Source organism: Mustela lutreola, chromosome 3 (assembly GCF_030435805.1).
Source record: "Mustela lutreola isolate mMusLut2 chromosome 3, mMusLut2.pri, whole genome shotgun sequence".
Lineage (NCBI taxonomy): Eukaryota > Metazoa > Chordata > Mammalia > Carnivora > Mustelidae > Mustela > Mustela lutreola.
Genome location: NC_081292.1, coordinates 208,247,623 through 208,268,744, shown reverse-complemented (window position 1 = coordinate 208,268,744; position 21,122 = coordinate 208,247,623). Strand labels below are relative to the sequence as shown.

The 21,122-nt window shown below is 39.4% G+C and overlaps 1 protein-coding gene across 8 annotated transcripts in view; it reads right to left on the bottom strand.

Moving 5' to 3' along the window:
• HIBCH (3-hydroxyisobutyryl-CoA hydrolase) overlaps window positions 1-21,122 on the bottom strand; it is a 144,033-nt gene that overhangs the window by 50,852 nt on the left and 72,059 nt on the right. For 6 of the 8 annotated variants that reach the window (XM_059168590.1, XM_059168588.1, XM_059168586.1 and 3 more), the window contains 4 exons: window positions 17,646-17,704; window positions 16,857-16,938; window positions 5,846-5,965; window positions 3,961-3,994 (listed from right to left, as the gene is read on the bottom strand). In XM_059168590.1, the coding sequence (XP_059024573.1) occupies window positions 3,961-3,994; window positions 5,846-5,965; window positions 16,857-16,938; window positions 17,646-17,704 (295 nt within the window). Of the gene's footprint in view, window positions 1-684; window positions 1,268-3,960; window positions 3,995-5,845; window positions 5,966-16,856; window positions 16,939-17,645; window positions 17,705-21,122 lie in introns of those variants that run through there. The other 2 variants (XM_059168593.1, XM_059168592.1) reach the window with 2 other exon arrangements.

The window sequence follows — 21,122 nt, the reverse complement described above, 5'->3', positions numbered from 1 at the left end:
AATATTTAGAAAATTCAAAGCAACTCCCAGATTGCAGTTCCCTCACCTATAAGAAGGGTGCAGGATGTGACCTCTGATGTCTTTTTCAGTTTTGCCACTTTCTGTTCTTAAAAACCAGAAGTTCTCTTAGTTTGAGTGGTTTGGGATGAAGGGAAAACTCGGTCACAAAAAAAAATGATAAACTGAGCTTTAAAGATTATTCTTGCCCTGACTTTAATGTCCCAAGTCTGGAGCACCCTGCAGGTTCTTGTGTACCTTAAGAAAAACTTATTTTGTCAACAGTTTTGGAATGTATTTCTATTCTGAACAAAAAGTCCTCCCCCCCCTCCTGATTTATACTATGTAACAGCAAATAACTCATCACACCCAAGTTTAATGTAAATTGTAAAAAGCAATGTTCTCTATTTTAGAGATTGGAGTTTCCTAATTCCTCATTTTTTCAGACTCACAAATCCTACAAAACAACCATCATTTTCACCACAGGGAAGGATTCTGGTTAATTTGAGGGAAGATAAAAGCTGAGTTAATAATACCAGAGACAACCTCATAAAAACCTTTTCACTTTGCCAGAGATTTCTAATATTATAAAAGGAACACTTCTATAGTAACATAATTACTTTAAAACAGGTTTATATATCCAGAAAATTCTCTGAAGCATTAACAAAATAGCCAAAAAATTCCAGGTTTTTTAAATAATCTATACATATGTTTATTTAATCAACATAAAAACTACTACCCAAAACCAAAACATAAGGTTCTCATTTCAATTAGATATTTAAGACCTCCTAATTTTCCCATTTTTATAAAACGGGCTGGCAAACATTTTCTGAAAAGGATGATAGTATTTTAGGCTTTGCAGGCCTTAAGGTATCTGTTGCACTACTCAAAGCAGCCGCAGACAATAGGTAAATAGCCAAGTGTAGTGACACACCAGTCAATATTCACTTATGAGCGCAGATATGAAATTGCATGTAACCTTCATGTGTCATGACATATTAGTAGTTGATTCTTTTTTCCCTCAGCCATTTAAAAATGCAGAAAACATTCTTAGCTTGTGGAAAACTCAGCAACAGGCAGCAGGCCGGATCTGGCCCATGTACTATAGTTTGCCAACATGTGCTCCAAAATAACACCTTAAAAATCTAGCCACCTTAGAATTTCAAATCATTACTTCCCAGAGACTTAAAGTAATTATTCAAATCTTCATCAGTAACTTCTTTTAGATCAGCTGGTTTCCACTTTGGACTCTGGTCTTTATCTATTAAAACTGTCAAGTGAAGACATAAGAAATGTTAGTATGTTTCCTTCCAGTATTACCAGATTTTAATTATTGAATTGACAGAAACTACCTTACACAAGACATATTTTGTCTAGCACATTTTTTCCTGCAAAGTTAAAATTTTTGCATGTATTCCATTTTTCTTTTAAATTAAAGCTCCATAGGATTTGGATGGACAGGAACGTACTGGTGATGACTCATGTGGTCACTTCCCGCTGCACCAAGTCTGATGCCACAGCCTATGAACTAATGTGGCTCAAGCCTTAGTCTTCTTCAGACAAAACCGTAAATGAAATCTTGCTGTTATAAAGCAGCTAAAACCCGAGTTGGTGTGGTTTAAAGGGAAGGCAAGGGAGGGTGGAGGGCCCAGATCTGCCTTCTAAACTCCTCCACATTGAATTGAAAGGAAAATTACTTGAAGTAGAGGGACGGGGGTGACTTTATGCACAATTCAATGTGGATACTGCTGTTCTGCTGAATCCTCTAGTTCACACAGCTCTGAATTAAAACAGCAGACTGTCTTCAGGTTATCCTAAGAAACTACTTCTCTTATTATGGTGCAGTCATCATTTACTGTGGCCACACAGCATCCCCGTCGGATCATAAGGATGAGGCAACTGGCAAACCTGTCGTTTAAACAGGGAAGGGGCTGTCCGTTTCCTGGTTGGAGAGTATATGACTATATTCTAGCCATTACTGCTTGGGAAAACTTGGTGACAGGTATACAGGATCCTTCTGTATTATTTCGTACAAAAAAAAATAGTGGGGGGACTACACTTAGTATGGTTAACCATGCTTAAAATGTGCATAATTTGGGGGGATACTGGAGGGTTTTTTGTTGTTTGTTTTTAAGATTTATTTATTTTAGAGAGTGAGCGAACAAGGGGGAGGAGGGACCACAGAAGAAGAAGACGGACTCTCGAGCAGAGCCCGCTGAGGGCGGTGGCTGATGCAGGGCTCCATCTCACGACCCTGAGATCTGACCTGACGCAAACCAACACTTGGAAGCTTCTACTGCCAGCACCACTCCGGTGCCCCACACTGGAGGTCTTTAAGTCTGGGCTGCCTAGTTCCAGGTTTCTAGCTGGTATCAGGATCAGTGGTAACACTGATGTTATGATCCCTGCCAATCTGACAGTTTTAGATTCCCCAAACAGCATAAGTAAAAGCAATTCTGGAACATTCCTTTCTTCAAGAATCTCTTCCCTTAAAGCCCTCTGGCTAAAGCTATCATGGTATTTACCTCTCCGAAAGTCTGCTTAAGGGCAAAAGGAAAGAATATTAATAAAAGCTGTATGTTCTCACAGACAGAATTTTTTTTTACTTAGCACAGATATAACAAGTTCCTGTCATGTAGACAGCTCAGGTTCTTTCAAGTCTCATGAGGCACCCACTCAAATTCCTTTTGGTAACTCTCTAGTTCTGCTGAAATCTGTATTTATTTTCTTCTATAACCAGGAAGCAGCTTATTTTAGCTGTTAAGGGAATTTTTGACAACCATTCCCCTAAATTTGCTAGTTTATTTTATCTAATTTGCTAACATATTTTATAATTAGCAAACTGTAGCAAACATTTGGTTATTATGCAAGCACAGCAAACAGTCTGACCCAGATAGATGCTGCTTGCAAAACAGGGAGGTTGTGCTGAGAGATGAGGCAGTATACTCTCTCTTCATTAAAAGTGGCTTGATAAGCTCCTGCGTTATGAATCATAACGCATTAAAACCCAAGGGGCACACAGGTCCTCCTAATATCAAAGGTCCAGCCTCTGATCCACATGCAGCAAGAATTTGCAGGGAATTAGCGGGAAAATGCACATTTTACTTGTTTTTATAGAAACATACAGCCATTTCCTCTGACTCAATTCCGAGTCCTCTAAAAGGATTTGAATGCCTGCTTATTTCTGATGTTGTGCTGTAAGTTAAGAGAATTCTACTACAGCGACCAGTCTTTATCAAAGTTTACATACGGCTCAGAGAATCTAATCTTTTATTCAGATAAAGTATATACAGAGTCTCTACTATATTAAAGCAATCCATAAAAACATTAAAAACTTAGAGAGCAAAACACATGCAAAAGGAAGAACTCACTCATGCAACATAAATGATAGCTCTTACTTATGGGGATACAGATTTGCTACGAGCAAAAAATGAACCATTTCACTTTCTCTAAGTATGCTAACTTTGGAGATGATAAAAACAAATTACTAAGAAGATTAGCAGATGTTACTAATTATGTCATTTTTTTTCCCAATGTCAGTGTTTAACTGCTCAGGTACAGGTGAAGAGGTAACAGTAGGGAGCCGCCAGGCCAGTACTAGAGAGGGGGGGAGGGGCCTGAGGCTTCTTACAACGGAATAAAAGCAGTTTTCCAAGGCTCCAGCAGTAGCGTGAGTTTTCAGACCCAGCTGTCCTTAGCAGAGGCAGTCCATGCGACTGGAGAAGCAGGATTACCTCTTACATACAAATTAGGGAGTAGTAACACAGGTTATGTGAATTTTCCAAAGAATACTGATTTTAAGGACTGATATTCCCTTATGCACCAGCTGGTAATAAGAAAGGAACAACTCTGCAATCTTTATGAAAGTGGAATTTTCACTAATAAAACAACTATTATCTTTGATTCACAGTATATGCTCACAAATCCTATTTCCATAATAGGAAGAAAACAATCATCACTTACCTGCTCTAACACCTTCATAAAAGTCATGGCCTCCCTGAAAGAAAATTGAGATTAAATGGTGAATCTCCAGGCATCCTTATTCCCAGTGCTTCTCTGTCTTCTCCACTCCCATGGCCACAGCCTGAAATCAACAGAGACTGGACCGCCTGTATGACCCACTCTCTGGATCACCACCTCCGATCCCAGTCTGCTCAAGCCCGACGACTTTTCACCACTTTACTGTGGTCACTTTCCCCTGAAAATGCCCTCATCTCCTTCAAGGCTTTCTCTCCCCTTGAGTCTGTCCTGGCAAAATCCCAGCACCACCTGCCCCTACCATCTGCCTCTGCCTGCTTTCAAGGGGCTAAATCTTGGTGCAGGAAAATCTGTGATTGGCTTCATTTAAAATTCATGCCCACAAATCTCAAACAGGCATGGAAAACTGCCCAATGGTCCATGTTCTCCTCACTTCCCAAGATGATTTCAACTGTCTTCTGCCTTTTCAACCTGGCAAATTTTTCTCTCACTGTATTCTCATGACTCAACTTCCTACTTCATTACAAAAAGAGAAGTGCTAAGCCACGAACATTTGTAGCTTCTCACCCCTCAACTACCTGCAGCCCAACTACAACCCTCCGTACCATGCCTTCCCTTTCCTATCTACACAGAAAGCTCTTTCAAAGGCCTGTTCTCCTCCCCTCCCCCACCATTCCTACTCGTCTCTCTCTTCTCAAGGACTGTGCTTGAGAAGGTCATCTGTCTCTATTTTTAGCCCTGGCATCATCAGTGTAGGCAGCAAAACTCAGTGACTGATTGCAGTTCAAATATCTGGGCTCAGACGAATGGATAAAGACGATGTGGTAGGTATAAACAATGGAATACTACTCAGCCATCAAAAAAGAAATTTTCCCATTTGCAATGACGTGGATGGAACTAGAGGGAGTTATGCTAAGCAAAATCAGTCAGTCAGAGAAAGACAATCATCATACGATCTCACTAATATGTGGAATTTAAGAAACAGAAGAGGGATCATAGGGGAAGAGAGGGAAGAAAAAAACAAGATGAAACCAGAGAGGGAGACAAATCCTAAGAGACTCCTAATTGCAGGAAACGAACTGAGGGTTGGTGGAGGGGTGAGGGGTGAGGAGTGGGGGCATGGGGGGATGGGGTAACTGGGTGATGGACATTAAGAGGCACATGACGGAACAAGCGCTGGGTATTGTTATTTAATAACTATTTCAAAATATGAAAATCCATTAGGGAGACCTACTTTCTAGTTACTAAGCAAAATATTTCCTTTAGGCCTTAAATTAATCTAAGGGCCCTCTACATATAGCCCAAAATCAATGATTCTGCTTTCAAAGAGTTTATCATCTAGAAGAAGTCTCCATGATTCTGAAGTGTCTCATTAAATTAATAATCTATGTCATTGGTCTATTTCAAATATATTTACAATGTTATTCTCAATGTTAATCTATTAATTAAGACACGGAACAAACTAGTAACACCCATTCCTACATTTTACATAGACATACACTCCTCATTTTACCAGTGAGGGGATTCAAATTTACAGAGTTCATGCTTCTTGCCCAAAGGTCAGAGAGCAGGCCTGAAAAATGATTTATTTCTATTTTGAACCCCACCTGAGATCAGAGGCTTTCTTAAACTTAACACACAAATGTAATCATTGTTTCCTAAGAGCTCAACTCAAGAATAGTGCCAACGTGACAGTCCCACGCCCCTTAAGCTAGCTGGTCTGTTGTGCTTCCACAGAGCAGATTAACACGCAGTTTTAAGGGTTTTGTTTATAGTTTTCTGTATTTTACATGCTCCACAATGAATATCTATTACTTTCATAAATAGAAAATATATATATATATATATATATTTTTTTTTAAAGTCTTACCATACAAGCTTGACTCAGCCGATATTCCATAGTAAATACTTCTTGCAAGGTCTTTGAAGAGCCCTCTATGAGCTGCCTTAGTGTTATCTTTAGGGATGTTGGGGACATTTTATTAATTATCTGTGGGAGAAAAAAAATTTTTTTTACTAGTTTTAGCCCAAGTGTTCCTTTATTGTCTATAACAAATTAGCTGAGTTTTGATGTAAATCTTATTAAAATTTGGTAAAATTTGTACCTTCACCTGGCAGTTTCATAAAAGTGAGATTATGCCATAACCTCATCCTGTCAAAGCACCAATGGTTTTCTAATCTCCTGTAATAACGAAACAAATCATTCCACCAGTGGAATAAATGCTATACCCATAAATTAACAAAAGAAATCCATATTTTTGTAGCTGCCTGCCATAAATTATGATCCCAACTAGGTAAGCAAACAGTGATTATGCTGAAGTAAAATTAATATACATCTTACAAACAACTAAGATATCAGAGAACATTATTCTTTATAATATAAAAAAGGTACAGTAGAAATATAGCTCTTTCCTTCCCATTTTGCGACTATAGAGAAGTGTTTGAACTGAACTACACTCTTTATCTAAAAATAAATCTGCTTACCTTAAAAGTAAGAAGAGAAAACAAGACACCATGAGGTGGTCTTCTATAGTATTTAAATACTTAATAAAGGAACAGTAACAGGCCGGACTCCTTGGCCACAGTGCCATGCGCCCTTTCCTTCTGAATTTAAAGATGGTGTTACTAGTGTTCTGACGCACTTGTGTGACTGTGACCAGCGGCTGCTGCACATGCTACGTAATATGCTACGTAAATCTGCTGTGTATATCTATCATGGGCTAGGTAAATCTGATGCTTGCCCTGGTCTTCATAACTGCAATACAGCTTTCAAGCCTGTTGTTGAGTGATTGTCTCAAAGGCAGAAATTTCAGTTCCTGAGTTCAAAGAACTCCCCCATCAAGATTCCAGGTTCTCTGCATTGTCCTCAAGTGTGGCATGCATATTCAGAGAACACGCCAAACGGACAGGGCAGGATCTGACCTAACAGCTGCTGGAACTTACATAGATGACTACTGTACAGGAAAAGTTCAGGGAAGTCAGTGTCCTACCTACAGTCACAATGCTGAAGAAAAGGTGAGAAAGAGAGAAAAGAAACTAAGCCTTTTCATGCATCTGATTCATCTTCATCGGAACTCACCCTTCTGCCCTCAGTGCTGCATGCACATGATCTCTCTTAATGCCCCCGAAGCACTCCCACTCCACGGTCTCCCCTTTCTGGTTACAGACCATGAGGATGATGGCACCTGCACAGAAGTCTGTGTACTATGCTAGGAGGCCCCTCCTTTTCACAGGAAAGTAGACAAGGGGTCCATTTTGCTGACAAAACCACTGGTTTTCTCTAGCAAGAGCAATGACACAGGTGAACCACATGACCCATGTGACCATCTGGAAGAGCTTCACTCACGGTGTTGAAAGCTGTACTTGAGGAGTGACATAACAACGTTCTATCTTTTCTAGTCTACAAAGTCAATGAAGCTATAGTTCCCTTTCCAAAAGGCTATAGTATAAAAGCCCACAATCACGTACCTCAGCACTACCATTATGACTAACTGCCTGTGTTAGGCTAACTGCACTTTATATACAATCTAGAATTCTCAAAACACAAACTCTCTTTGCCATACTTCCTCAGTTGGCTACCAATTACTCTTATTAAAAAGGCCACTTAACAGGAAAACCATCCCATCTACAACTGCACCAAAGATAATAAAATACTTAGGAATAAACTTAACCAAGGCGGTGAAAGACCTGTATGCTGAAAGCTATAAAACGCTGATGAAAGAAACTGAAGATGATACAAACAACAGAAAGATATTCCACGCTCATGGATTAGAAAAACCAGTATTTTAAAATGTTCATACTACACAAAGCAAGCTACAGATTTAATGCAATCCCTATCAAAATACCAGCAGCATCTTCCAAAGAACTAGAATAATGTTAAAATCCATATGGACCCAAAAAAGACCCCAAACAGCCAAAGCAATTTTGAGAAAAAAGAAGAAACCTGCAGGTATTAAAATCCCAGATTTCAAGATAATACTACAAAGCTGTAGTAATACTATAAAACATGGAATGGAACGGAAAGAGACCTCAGAAATAAACCCACACTTACATGGACGACTAACCTGTAAGAAATGAGGCAGGATATATATACAATGGGGAAAAGATAGGCTCATTAACAGATGGTGGGGGGAAACTGGACAGCTTCACACAAAAGAAAGAAACTGGACCACTTTCATACAGCATATTAAAAATAAGCTCAAAATGGATCAAAGACCTCAATGTGATACCTGAAACCACAAAACCCCTAAAAGAAAACACAGGTAGTAATTCTGACACTGCCAGTAGAAACATTTTCCTATATATGTCTCCTAAAGCAAGGGAAACATAGCAAAAATAAATTAGAGGAACCACACCAAAATAAAAAGCTTTTACACATTGATGGAGACCATCAACAAAATGACAAGGCAACCTACTGAATGGGGGAAGATATCTGCAAATGATACATTCAATAAGGGATTAATATCTAAAATATATAAAGAACTTGTACAACTCAACACAAACAATCCAATTAAAAAACAGGCAAAAAACATGAACAGACATTTTTCCAAAGAGGACATAAACATGGCCAACAAACACATGAAAAGATATTCAACATCACTGATCAGCAGTGAAATACAAATCAAAACCACCATGAGATACAGTATACCCTTGTCAAATGGCCAGTATCAAAAAGATAAGGAACAAGCGTTGGTGAGGATATGGAGAAAAAGGAACCCTCATGCACTGTTGGTAGAAATATAAACTGGTGCAGCCACTGTGGAAAACATTACAGAGGTACCTCGAAAAAATTAAAAATAAAATTACCATATGATCCAGTAATCCCACTACTAGGTACTTACCCAAAGAAAACAAAAACACTAAATATGAAAAGATCCACACACCCCTATGTTTATTGCAACATTATTTACAGTAGCCAGGATACAGAAGGAACCCAAGTGTGAATGTATAAAGAAGACGTGGCACGTATATACAATGGTGTATTACCCAGTCATAATAAAGAACGAAATCTTGATTTTTGCAATAACATGGATGGACCTCATGCAGATAATGCTAGTGAAATAAGCCTGAGAAAAAGAAATACCATATGATTTCATTCATGTGGTATTTAAGAAACAAAACAAATAAACAAAGAAAAAAAACCCAGACTTAAATACAGAGAACTGGTGGTTATCGGGGGGCAGGGGTGGGTGGAAGAATGGATGAGACAGACAGGAAAAAATGGCCACATAGTAAGGGCTCCAGGTGTTTGTGCTTGTGTGATGCACACATAAGTACACTAGAAAAAAAAGGGAAGAAAATTTCAATTGAAAAGCTCCACTGGTTAAGACATTTAATGAATTAGTAATTAGATTTCCTGTTAACAGACACCACGTTAGAAAATAGGTTGTGCACTGACAACCCAAGGAAAACTAGTTTCCAACGATTCTTAGTATACTGGCAATCAGGCACAGAGACTCAGGGTTTGAACTCTACAGTCCACAACTCAGTGGTAGAATTCCAGCCCCACCACCTTCTACATGATTGATCTTAGTTTCTTCATTTCTCAGATGGAGACTGTAATACTATCTACCCCAAAAATGGATAGTGCAAGGAGCCAGAAACCAAGCCAAACAGGGAAGGGAAGGGAAGGAGTATGTACTGAGCACACTTCCCTTCGCTCACACGGGTGTACGCTGTACAAACGCGGAAACCAGCCTGGGAAGAATTTATCCAAGGTTACTCAGAGAGGAGTCCAACCGCCAGCCTGACAATCCCAAAGTCTACTTCACTCTACACACAAGGTTATAGAGGTAATCAATGCCAAAGGCTGATGAAAAGTCAAGAAGAAAAGACGGAGAAGACATCATGTCAGGTGATAGGAGTTAATAAAAACTTACTTGTATAGTTTTGGTGGAAAAGGGGGGAAGACAAAGTCAGGATGGTAGCTTGAGGAAAAACTGTTAAGAGAAGGCTTTTTCTTTTTCTTTTTTTTTTTTTTTTTAAGATTTTATTTAGTTGACACAGAGAGAGAGACATTACAAGTAGGCAGAGAGGCAGTCAGAGAGAGAGGGGGAAGCAGGCTCCCTGCTGAGCAGATGTGGGGCTCGATCCCAGAACCCTGGAATCATGACCTGAGCCGAAGGCAGAGACTTAATCCATTGAGCCACCCAGGCGCCCCAAGAGAAGGCTTTTTCTAAGAGCAGGAAAGTTTTTGAAAATAAGGGCAGAAGGAAATGTGCAGTCACCCAAGAAGGTAAAATTTTACAGATAAGTGAAAGATGGAGAAGACTGATGGCCAAGTAGCTCCTCAATGCGACAGGAGAGGATGGAATGAAAGTACATTTGGGGATGTTTCCCTCAGCAAAAAGGGGACACGGGTCAGAAATCAAAAGGATGATGCAAGAGGGTTAAAGGAGCTCATGTAACAGAGCCTCATTCATTACAAAGGGAACACGGAGACTATTCCAGAACACTGGACAAATGATGAGGACTCGGATCTTCAGCTATGTCAGAAATGTGTATGGATACGGTCATGCAACCACACAACCTGGTGAACGTATTTCTCCTTGGTAAAACACTGGTTAGTGCCGTAACTAAATTATCCGGCCCTTTAAAAATAAGCTGTCTCATGTGTGCCAAAGAGCCAACTTCTTTTTTCCTATATTTTTATCAAATAATTCACATTCTCAACTCCATTCAGAATTAGTGAGCCTCTACTATGCATCAGACACTTCCGAGGAGACAACAGTGACCGGGACATGGTTGCACTCAGAGCGTTATCAGCATTACAGTCACTGCTTTTTTGGTAAGAGTCCTAGGAACTCTTCTTAAGTTTTACCAAATCTTAGGGATTTCCAACAAAAGAAAAACTCAGGATACGCCCTCTACCTCTACCTCTACCAGAACACTCAATAACATACTATTTGATATGCATTATCCAACAAGCCTATACTGATACAATTAAAACAACAATATTTTCAACAACCCTTTAATGATACAATTAGAAAAATTCTACCAAGTTGGCCTCAGGCTTCTTTGAAGGGACAATACAGACATACATATAAGCTCCAAATCCTTCTCTGATTTAGAGATGATCTTAGAAAAGAAGCTACAGAGGTTTTTCTTTATAAAAAAAAGGATGTCACTTATGACATTCTCTACAAGTCTAGGCTGTCAGATTTAACTCCAAAAGGAACCCCAACAATTAGGAATTTGTGTATATTTGGATCATTTATATTTTCTATACTATGAACGGTGAATACTTTTCTAAATAATCTTACATATTTTGTACTTATACCTATAAATCTTTTCCAAGTTTCAGATTGACAATAAACCAACAGAAATACAAAATACCTGCACTAAAGCAAGTCAGTCTAATTCATAGCATACTGCAGTTTCACAGAAACATTTATTTTTAAATATATTCTTTTTCATTCTGAAGGGCCCTATTATATAAAGACCAAATACTACTTTATAGAAATGGGAACTGGTACTTCTTTTATCTACAGCAAAGGCTTAGAGCCAGTCCAACAAGAGTGCTTTCTGCAATCGTATCTTAAGACTTTTCCAGTAATTTCTTTAAAGCCTTAGCAATTTAAATAAAAGGGCAAAGATAATGTCGAAAGAATCAAGTACCACTCTTTCATGATCTCCCAAATGCTCATGATAGTGTTTCAGGGTCACTGATAATCCACCAGTGGATCCATCACCGGAAAGCTGTTTCCTGTTTACACATATTGATGTATTTTCCCCTTTACGGTTTGCTGTCCTCCTTCTCCAAAGACACAACGTACCCAGCAACACTACCATTAAATTACTCTTACTCATAGCAATAAACAGCACAGTGTAATGGGTACCTTCAGCAAATCAAATACCTACGTCTATATGTCAAACTGTTTTTTAAATATAATTAGGTATGTTTTGATTTTTTTTAATAATTAGCTTTACTCACATGTAACTTAGATATAAAATTCACTCATTTTAAGTGAAGAGTTCTGTAACGCTCGATAAATGTATACAGTTGTTCAACCACTCCTACAATCAAGATTTGGAACATTTTTTTTCTTTAAGATTTTATTTATTTGACAGAGAGAAAGATCACAAGTAGGCAGAGAGTCAGGCAGAGAGAGGAGGAAGCAGGCTCCTTGCCAAGCAGAGAGACTGAAGCGGGGCTCGATCCCAGGACCCTGAGATCATGACCTGAGCCAAAGGCAGAGGCTTTAACCCACTGAGCCACCCAGGCGCCCCAGGATTTGGAACATTTTCATCACCACGAAGTTCTCCTTCCCTCAACTCTACCCGCAGATAAGTGATGTATTTTCTATCCCTGTAATTTTGTATTCTCTAGAATTTCATAAAAATAAAATCAAAAGTAAGCAGTTCTGTGTGTCGTGTCTGCTTGCTTTCACCTGGCACACTGCTTCCGCGACGCATCCACGCTGTTTCACACAGCACTAACTCGTCCTTCCCACAGTCAAGCGGTATTCCAGTTTGGGGCCTTTATAATGAAGTTACTATGAACGTGTGAGGAAAAGCATCTGCATAGCCATATGTTTACATTTTTCTTGGGTAAATCCATCGGGGCGGGACTGTTGGGTCTTGCAGTAAATGTACATCTAACTTACGAGGCTGCCAAACGGCTTTTCTGCCAGCAGTGTGAGTTGTCGATGTTCCCTTTCCTTACCAACACTTGGGTGTTGGTACAGTCAACCTTTAACATGCTAGCCACTCCAGCAGATGCACAGTGACATCTCACTGTGGTTTTAATTTGCATTTTCCTAATGAATAAAGATCTTAAGCATTTTTATGCGTGCTTCCTGGCCATTCATACATGTTCTTTGGTGAAATGTCTAGGTTCCTGTTTTCTAGGTGTACTGTTTGTATTCTCATTAACTTACAAGTGTTCTTTATATACAATAAAGCCCTGTTATCAAATATGAGTTTTGCAAATATATATCTTCCCAGATGTGGTCTATTTTCTTCATAGTGCCTTTCAAAGAAGAAAAGTATTTAATTATAATAAAGATCAACTTATTAATTTTCTTCTTGTGTAGCTCTTGCTTTTTGCATTAAAAAGTCTTGGCTAACACAAAGTCACAAAGATTTTCTGTTTTCTTTTAGAAGTGGTACAGTTTTAGCTCCTGTATTTAGGTGCATAATCCACTTTGACTTGCATACGGTGGAGTTCAGAGCACGTTACTTCGAGACAGGACACTTAGGCATATTGGTTATTTTGAGTTAAAGGCACTTGAGAAACAGTATGACCCTCCCTTTGTTCCAGGAAATAAAACTCCTATGTGAAAGATGCCCTGTGTGTAGCAGAAGGAAGACACTCTTTCACCAGATAGGGAACATGCAGCCCAGACGTTTATACAAATAACCCTTGTTAAACCAACCCTTACCTTCCCAGTTCCTTCTTCACCATTTACTACCACTAGACCAACCTCCTTTCTCTTGTTAATTCTTCACAAATTGTCTAAAAGGCATAAAATCTTCCTGCTCTGGTTATCTGTTCATATCTTCATTCTCTTGTGCAGGCTCCCATGTACATGTAAAAATTTAATATCTTTTGTATCTTTTCTCCTATCAATCTATCCGGCTTATGTCAGTTTAATGCTTAGGCTGGGATTGGAGACCCTCAGAAGACAGAGGAGAATTTTCTCCTTCCCTACATGTATAAGGGAAGAATCAAGCACTTCTTCCTCTCACATATGGATATCCAGGTGTTCCAGGACCATTTATCGATCTCTTTCCCTACTGAATTATCTTGGGAGCTCTGGACAGCCTTTACTTTAGTATTAATCTACCCCCACCACCAACTAAAGTGTAAACCTTCTGGCTGATGGTAATATGAAGTCTCCAGACCTTTGTGAATCCTGTTAACTGTCCAAACTACTGTTTTCTTCTGGTTCTTTCCTGGTCTTATAGAGTTTTACCTAAAACACGTATAGATCAATATTCTGAAAATTCCTGCAAGAAGGAAACCAAATCAATCTTAGGACTGTTCTGTTTGTTTCCTTGCTCTCGGGAATCAGTCCTGTGCTATCTGCATTGTCCAATATTAACAAACACTTGTTTCATATATTTTGTCCAGTTTTCTAGTTGTTTACAACAGAAGGACAATTTCTGTAGCATTTAATTCTTCATGAACACCAGTCACTTAATTTTTAAAAATAATACAGTACATGGCTAATTCTCAAAGCTTACAGAAAGATTAGTAAACTTTAAAATTTAATTTCTCTAATATTTTGCTGTTCTTCTTTCTTAAAATCTATACCTATTTATCCTTAGTTTTCCTTTTTCCCAAATTTTTCATGTGTATGATTTCTTTACAGTAGCTTTTCATATTCTAAAATACTAACTTCAAGTATAAACCTGAGATTTATTCTTCACAAAATGAACATTCAAAAGTAAACAAATACATAAATCCCACACTGGTAATTAGAAGAAATTCCAAAGAATTTTAAAAGTTATCTAATATTTTAAAGAGGAATTTATATGCCCTTTAAGCCTTTAACACAATAGGCTACTCTCTCCTCTCCTCTCTCATATCGATCACTAAGAATAAACACCTAAAACACAAGACAAAAACAGCACGGGTTTCCCTGGCCATTTGCTCAGGAACGCCTTCCTGGACACTAACTGGACATCTTGCTCCTTGTTCTTATTTTTCTCTCTGGCCATGGAATTCCTACTCTAGCACTAAGGATTAGTGATCCTGCTGAAATACCTTTCCTTGGCGTAGTATCCTTGCTGACACAGTTGGGCTTTGGGAGGGTAGGGTCTCAATCTCTTCTACTCATCTTTCTTTGATTACTGATATCACTTGCAATTGTGGAAAGGAACCCTTACACATAGAGAAGGTGGCTGCAGTCTGGACCATAAGCAGACTACTAGATCCTTAGAATCTACAGAAGGAGACAGGAGTCCCTGAAGGGCTCACAGGGGTTAGGAGCAATCCTAGAAGCTTAATGACACAAGTATTAGAATCTTTTAAAAAAAAATTGTTCAAACATTTGATCTGCAAACCTTTCACTGAGGCAACAAAAGCTATTTTCTCCTTCAGGGCTACTTTTTGGTGTATGTTTCTGGCCGAGATAATTAAAACAAACCTTGTATGTAAGCTCTATCAGAGAAGCCTCAGTGGGGATTTTGGATCTTCACATCACGATGTTTCCAGCAGATACTAACATTCTGGAGCCACATCTGAACTACAGATCTGAATAAAAACCAAAACCTGTCCTTCTGATAAGAGTGCTTACCGTGACCCTAGCCTAGGGTGATCATCGCTGTGATGGATGGCTTGCCAGGTACCCTCCTCTGGATGCGGACTAATCATATTGCCAAAGGAAGAGAAAGAATATTGAAAGAATATTGAGTTCTATCCCTCGGTTCTGGAGTAGGCCAGTGGTTTTAAAATAATATGTCATCTTGCACATCTGTACTGCTTTAAAATGACATCATACAGGCATGAGGTAACGTGCTGCATGACTATGTTCAAACGAAAGTACTAAGTGCCTAATTAACAGCTTAGGGAGAAAAATAGGAATGCTAGTTTCTATATTGCTCTGGAAACAAGAGAACCAGCTTCACTTCAGAATCCCTGAAATATAAAATGATTGTCTAGATTTATGTGAGCATTCCTAAAAGCTGTTAAAATTCACATTAATTTACTATGGTGAGTTAAGATAGCATATGACTGGGCAATCTACTCTAATTTATGCCTGGCCTTGAATGTTAATAGAATTCTAATTACTAAATAAGACCCTACGAGACTAATTTGGGATTTCCACGTTAGGAATATAGTTCACAATGGGAGGGGTGCCGGGTAGTTCAGTCGGTTAAGTGTCTGCCTTCCGCTCAGGTCAAGGGGTTCTAGGATGGAGCCCCCTGATCTGCTTGGGCTGTCAGGCTCCATGCTTTGTGGGGAGTCTGCTTATCCCTCTCCTTCTGCCCCTTACCAACCCTGATGTGTGAGAGCAGCTCTCAAATAAAATCTTTTAAAAAGAGAGAGAGAGACAATATAGTAACAATGGGGAAGTGTTTTTATCTTCACAGGTGAAACTTCAAGTATTTTGTCAGTAAGTTTTCTGACAATTGAAACATGACAATTATACCTACAAACTGAAAAATACTATCAAATAAGGGCAAGCTATTAACAGCTTTTCTATAAAGCGGAAGGAAACACACTTCTTTCTCTTTGTGTAGATGTCTGAAATGTTCTGAGTCGCACACTCACAGCTCTAGGCATGGAGTACACATGCACTCCTTTACACAAAAATGGCTTTTGTTTTGCTGTTACCAGTCGAGTCACATTGTAGAAAAATCGAAGTGTGCCTAACACTGAGAAACACTGCTTAAAACTCAGCTCTGAGTAGAGAAGGGCCTCTTACTAGTTTAAAAAGAATCGTTTGGGTTTGTTTTGTTTTTTAATTAAACCTACTGCTTAGACTATATACTGATCTGTTGCATACTCAACTGAATTTATAGATTCATGGCAGAATTACAATACATTATAAAAAAGACTATACTCCAGTAACCCAACACTTTTAATAAAAATGTCCTTAAATGCTTCTCCCCAGGACAAGGAGGGCTCCCTGAAGAAGAGGCATGCCTGCTGACGTCTCTCTCTGCTACAGTCACGGGACCTAAAAACAGCTCAACTTTGCTATCAACTTCCGGCAGGGAGACAAGGCAATTGGTTTAGATACAGGTTTTGTGAAAATGCTTTCTGAGACTCAACTGAGTTCAGAGGAAAAAAAAAGACAACGCCCTCCCCCCGCCAAAACCTGTGCAGTGGTTCATGTCCCCGCCATGGAGCTCGGACACAAGAGGCTCTGGAGAGGCTTCCTTACCACAAGGATTCACCACACTCAGGACAGAAAAGATCCATATATTACCTTCAACTGTTCTAGGGCAAAAGATGAACCATCTTGCTGTAAATTCTCAATTATCTGTTCCACAGTATTGGCCGAGAACCAACTACAAAAAAGGAAACACATGATTTCACCAAATCTGCAAGCAATTTCTTCTTTCCAAAATAGAAATGAATCTAAACACAGGCTTTCCCCAAACTCCATTTCAATAATGAAAAAATTTTCCAAGCTATTTTACAGGATGATGAAATAAAACCTTGCTTCTCTGGGTAAGCGTTTGCAGTCTACTTTTATTAGTGCAAAATAAAGCCGAAATTTTCTCTTATGCTTCCTTGCATCTATTACATATAAATAAATACCTTAACTGTGAAAAATGGATGCTTCTAAAATGTAGAGACAGTTATGTTATTTTCCAATAGTTTCTATCCTCCCCTTTGTTCCTTAGGCCAGTCTATCAATGTCTCAAATCACTGCACAAAAAATCTTTTGCTGATCAGCTTTGTAAGACCATAAAAAATGACTTTACGAAGATAAAAGATAATTCAATTGTTATTTTCCAGCCTCCATTCCCATAAAAAAAAAAACGTTTTGCACTAAAATGAATCAGCGAGATAGATTATTTCAGTATAATGGATTTATATTCCTCCCAAAAGAGTAGGAAAGAAGCTACTTTAAACAAAATAAATACAAGTATCATGCCATCTGATCTCAGAATGCAGTGCATTATTGAACACAATGTAATTACAGTGTTACCAAATTCAATTTAATGCAGTCCTTCCAAAAGAACAGACATACTGAGACCTCCCTGAGTACCTGTTTATGTTGTCCATGTGTTCCTCAAGTATAAAAGACTTGTCTTGATCAATCTTGGACTGTTTAAAAAAGAAAAATCTTGTAATTTACTTGAAGCAACCCAAATCTTCTAAAAACCCTTTAAAATGTTATCCTATTTAATGATACACTTTGTGACAGATTATCACTTTCAGTCAAATTATATCCAACAGTCTCAGAAATAGTAACCACATGTTCAAAACTCAGATGGGTTATTCCAGACTGGTTCTCAAAAGTGCTGACAGCAAAACATGTTCTTTTATTTTTACTGCTGTATTATTCTATTTGCTACATTATCACTAAAGTATGGCAACGAATTAAGGATGTGGGGGACCGGAGAAGTGACCGTGCCCAAATTTCCATTTGATACAGAAAACACCCACCAACATCCCTGACATCTCTGCAGCACGACCTCGGGGAGAGAAAACACGAGTGTGAGAAGGAGCTCGCAATGCCTAAATAACCGTAGTCAGGATTTTTTTTTTTAAATTTGGGGCCAAGTCCATCCTCTCACGTTTGCAGTTCTGGTGACTCCCTCTTCCACCTCTTTTCTCAGACCACAGCTTGCTGGCCCCTCACAGTCAGGTCCGGCTTCCACGGGCTCCAGTTTACCAAGTGTGGAGCCGACACAGTCGCTACAAGTAGGACTGGATCCCAGCAGAGTGCATCCGGCTCCATGTCTCTTTGTGTGTTTGGAAACAATGTTTTTACTGACAGGACTAAGTCTTGAGTTACTTTGGGGAAAGTTCTATCTTCGTCGTTGTCTTTTTTTGTTTTGTTTTTTTTTTCTTTTTAAAACCGGTGCTGTTATAGGCTACATTTCTCCCATGTTGTACTTTTATGAATTTGGTACTTTGGACTGAAATCCAAAATTTTCATTTATCTCTCTTGTGATCCGTGATTTAAAATAAGAAATACAAGGAAATCTGGCTGGCTCAGTGGGTACAGCATGTGGCTCCTGACCATGGGGCTGTAGGTTTGAGCCCCACATTGGGTATAGAGAGATTCTTAGAAATAAAATCTTAAAAAATGAAATAATAAATATATATTCAGTCTTTGCCTATATATTTGTTCTTTATTCCTGGCTCACAGCTCCCCAAAACCTTGAAATTTCTTTAAGAAGAACATCTTTTGTTGTATTTGGTTATTTGTCCCTAAATTAAGGTGAAATGGGCCCTTTGTTATTCATAACAAGCCTCATTCCATCACAGGTACATTAATGAGGTGACTTTCAGAAAGCTCCTAAGAATGGGGCTGGTCTCCAGGGGAAACAACCTGTGATGAGAAGAGAACTTTCAGTCTCACCTTCTAATCAAGCTCCAACTCTGCCACTAGCTCCTGCCTCCCTCCACTTCCAGTGAGGGAAAAGGGGTTCGAGACGGAGTTCCATCACCCATGGCTCATAACTTAATCCACAGTGACTATGTAATAAACCTGCCACAGAAGCCCCAAAGGATGGTGTTTGGAGAGCTCCGGGTTACTGAACACATCCACAAGAGCGGAGAGGGGCGCCTGGGTGACTCAGTGGGTTCAGCCTCTGCCTTTGGCTCAGGTCATGATCTCAGGGTCCTGGGATCGAGCCCCGCATCGGGCTCTCTGCTCAGCAGGGAACATGCTTCCCTCTCTCTCTGCCTGCCTCTCTACCTACTTGTGATCTCTGTCAAATAAATAAGTAAAATCTTTAAAAAAAAAACAAGTGGGGAGAGTAGCACAAACCACCCTCGCTGGGACAGAAGCTCCTGGACTTGAGACCCTTCCGCACCTTGCCCTGTGTACCCTTCAGCAGACTATCCATTCATATCCTTTATTGTATCCTTTGTATTAAACCAACAAACACTAAATGTTTCCAAGTTCTGTGAGAAATTCTAGCAAATTATCAAACCTAAGAAAGGGGTCATGAGAATACTGATTTATGGCCAATAAGAAGTACAGCTGACAAGACAGGCCTTGTGACTGGCATCTGAAGTGGGGTCAGTATTGTGGGAATAAGCTCCTAGGGTGCGGGATTGCTAACCTCGGCAAGAAAGTGTCACTCCCGAAATGAAGGAACTACAGGACATGCAGGTGGTGCTGCGCTGAACTGCTCCGTGTATAGAAAAGCCACACACCGAGGGTCAGAAGAGCTGTGAATGCGGTAGTGGTGTGAGAATAACAAAAAACGCAGGGAGTGTTTCCCCATACATTTATTACCTTTCACACTGATACTATTAAACAGGTCACTCTAAACTTGAAGGGTTTTTTTAAAATCCATAATCCTTTACCTAATTTTTTTCTTAATTTCAAATCAATTTGATCAAAATGTTATCAACGTTGTCATCCAAATTACTGAGAAAGAAACAAAAAGGCCAAGATGACTTCATCCATAGACGAATGCCCACACATTTAGCAGAACTCTCTTCGACTCCCGCCCGCTCCAACCCATGCTACACAGACAACATGAGAGACTGTCAACTGCTCTGACAAAAGCTGAGGAAACCCCCCGGACTCCGCGTTCGCACTCGCCGCACGGAGGCCTCAGGGGCTCCGCCAACCCACACAACTGTTCTTCGGTTCTGAACAAATCTGTAGACTATCTTTCTAAGTATGTCCTCCCCTTTTTCTTCTCTATTATGAATTCCTAATAATGAGATATAAACGTGTTGGAATGACACCTCTCATGTTCCTTCCTCTCCATTTTCCACCTTATTATCCTTTTTGTCCTCCTAGAGTTTTCCTCAACCTTCAACTACAATCCAGTCTGTTTGTGGGGTTTTTTCCTTTCATTATCACATTTATTTTTAAATTCTTTGACTGCTGTATTCCATCTGTTCTTATTTCACAGATGAAATATTTTCCTCTTATCTGAACAATTATAGTTTTCACAACTATAGTTTTTCTTTCTTTTTTTAAGTGTCCTTTTCCCGGCACTGCTTGCTTAAAGCGCCTTTTTTTTGCTTTGACCAATCTGTTTTTACACTTGGCATAAAAAAATTTCAGCATGAAGTACTAAAATTAAGGAGCTTCCTGTGTGAAGTCAATCGCAGTTACAGGACTGTCAATTGTCTGATACATCACAAAAGACTGGGCAAAGAGCTGGATGTTTCATTGTGGAGGGGGTCCTCAAATGTCAACCTCTACAGGTTTTTTCCTTTTTCTTCGAATGTATTGCTTAGGAGTGGGATGGAGCTACTAACCTAATGTTTGTGTCACCCCAAAATTCATGTTGAACCTCTAATCCCCAAAGTGATGGTACTTGGAAGGGGGGCCCTGAGGTGATCAGGTCAAGAGGGTGGAGCCCTCACGAAGGGATTAGTGCTCTTGTAAGAAGGACCTGAAAGAGCTCACTCTGTGGTGTGAGGACACAAAGAAGGTGTCTGTCCATCTGCAAACCAGGAGCAGGTCCTCACCAAGAATCTAATTATCTGACACCTGATCGTGGAGTTCCCAGCCTCCACTACTGTGAGAAATAAGTTTCCGTTG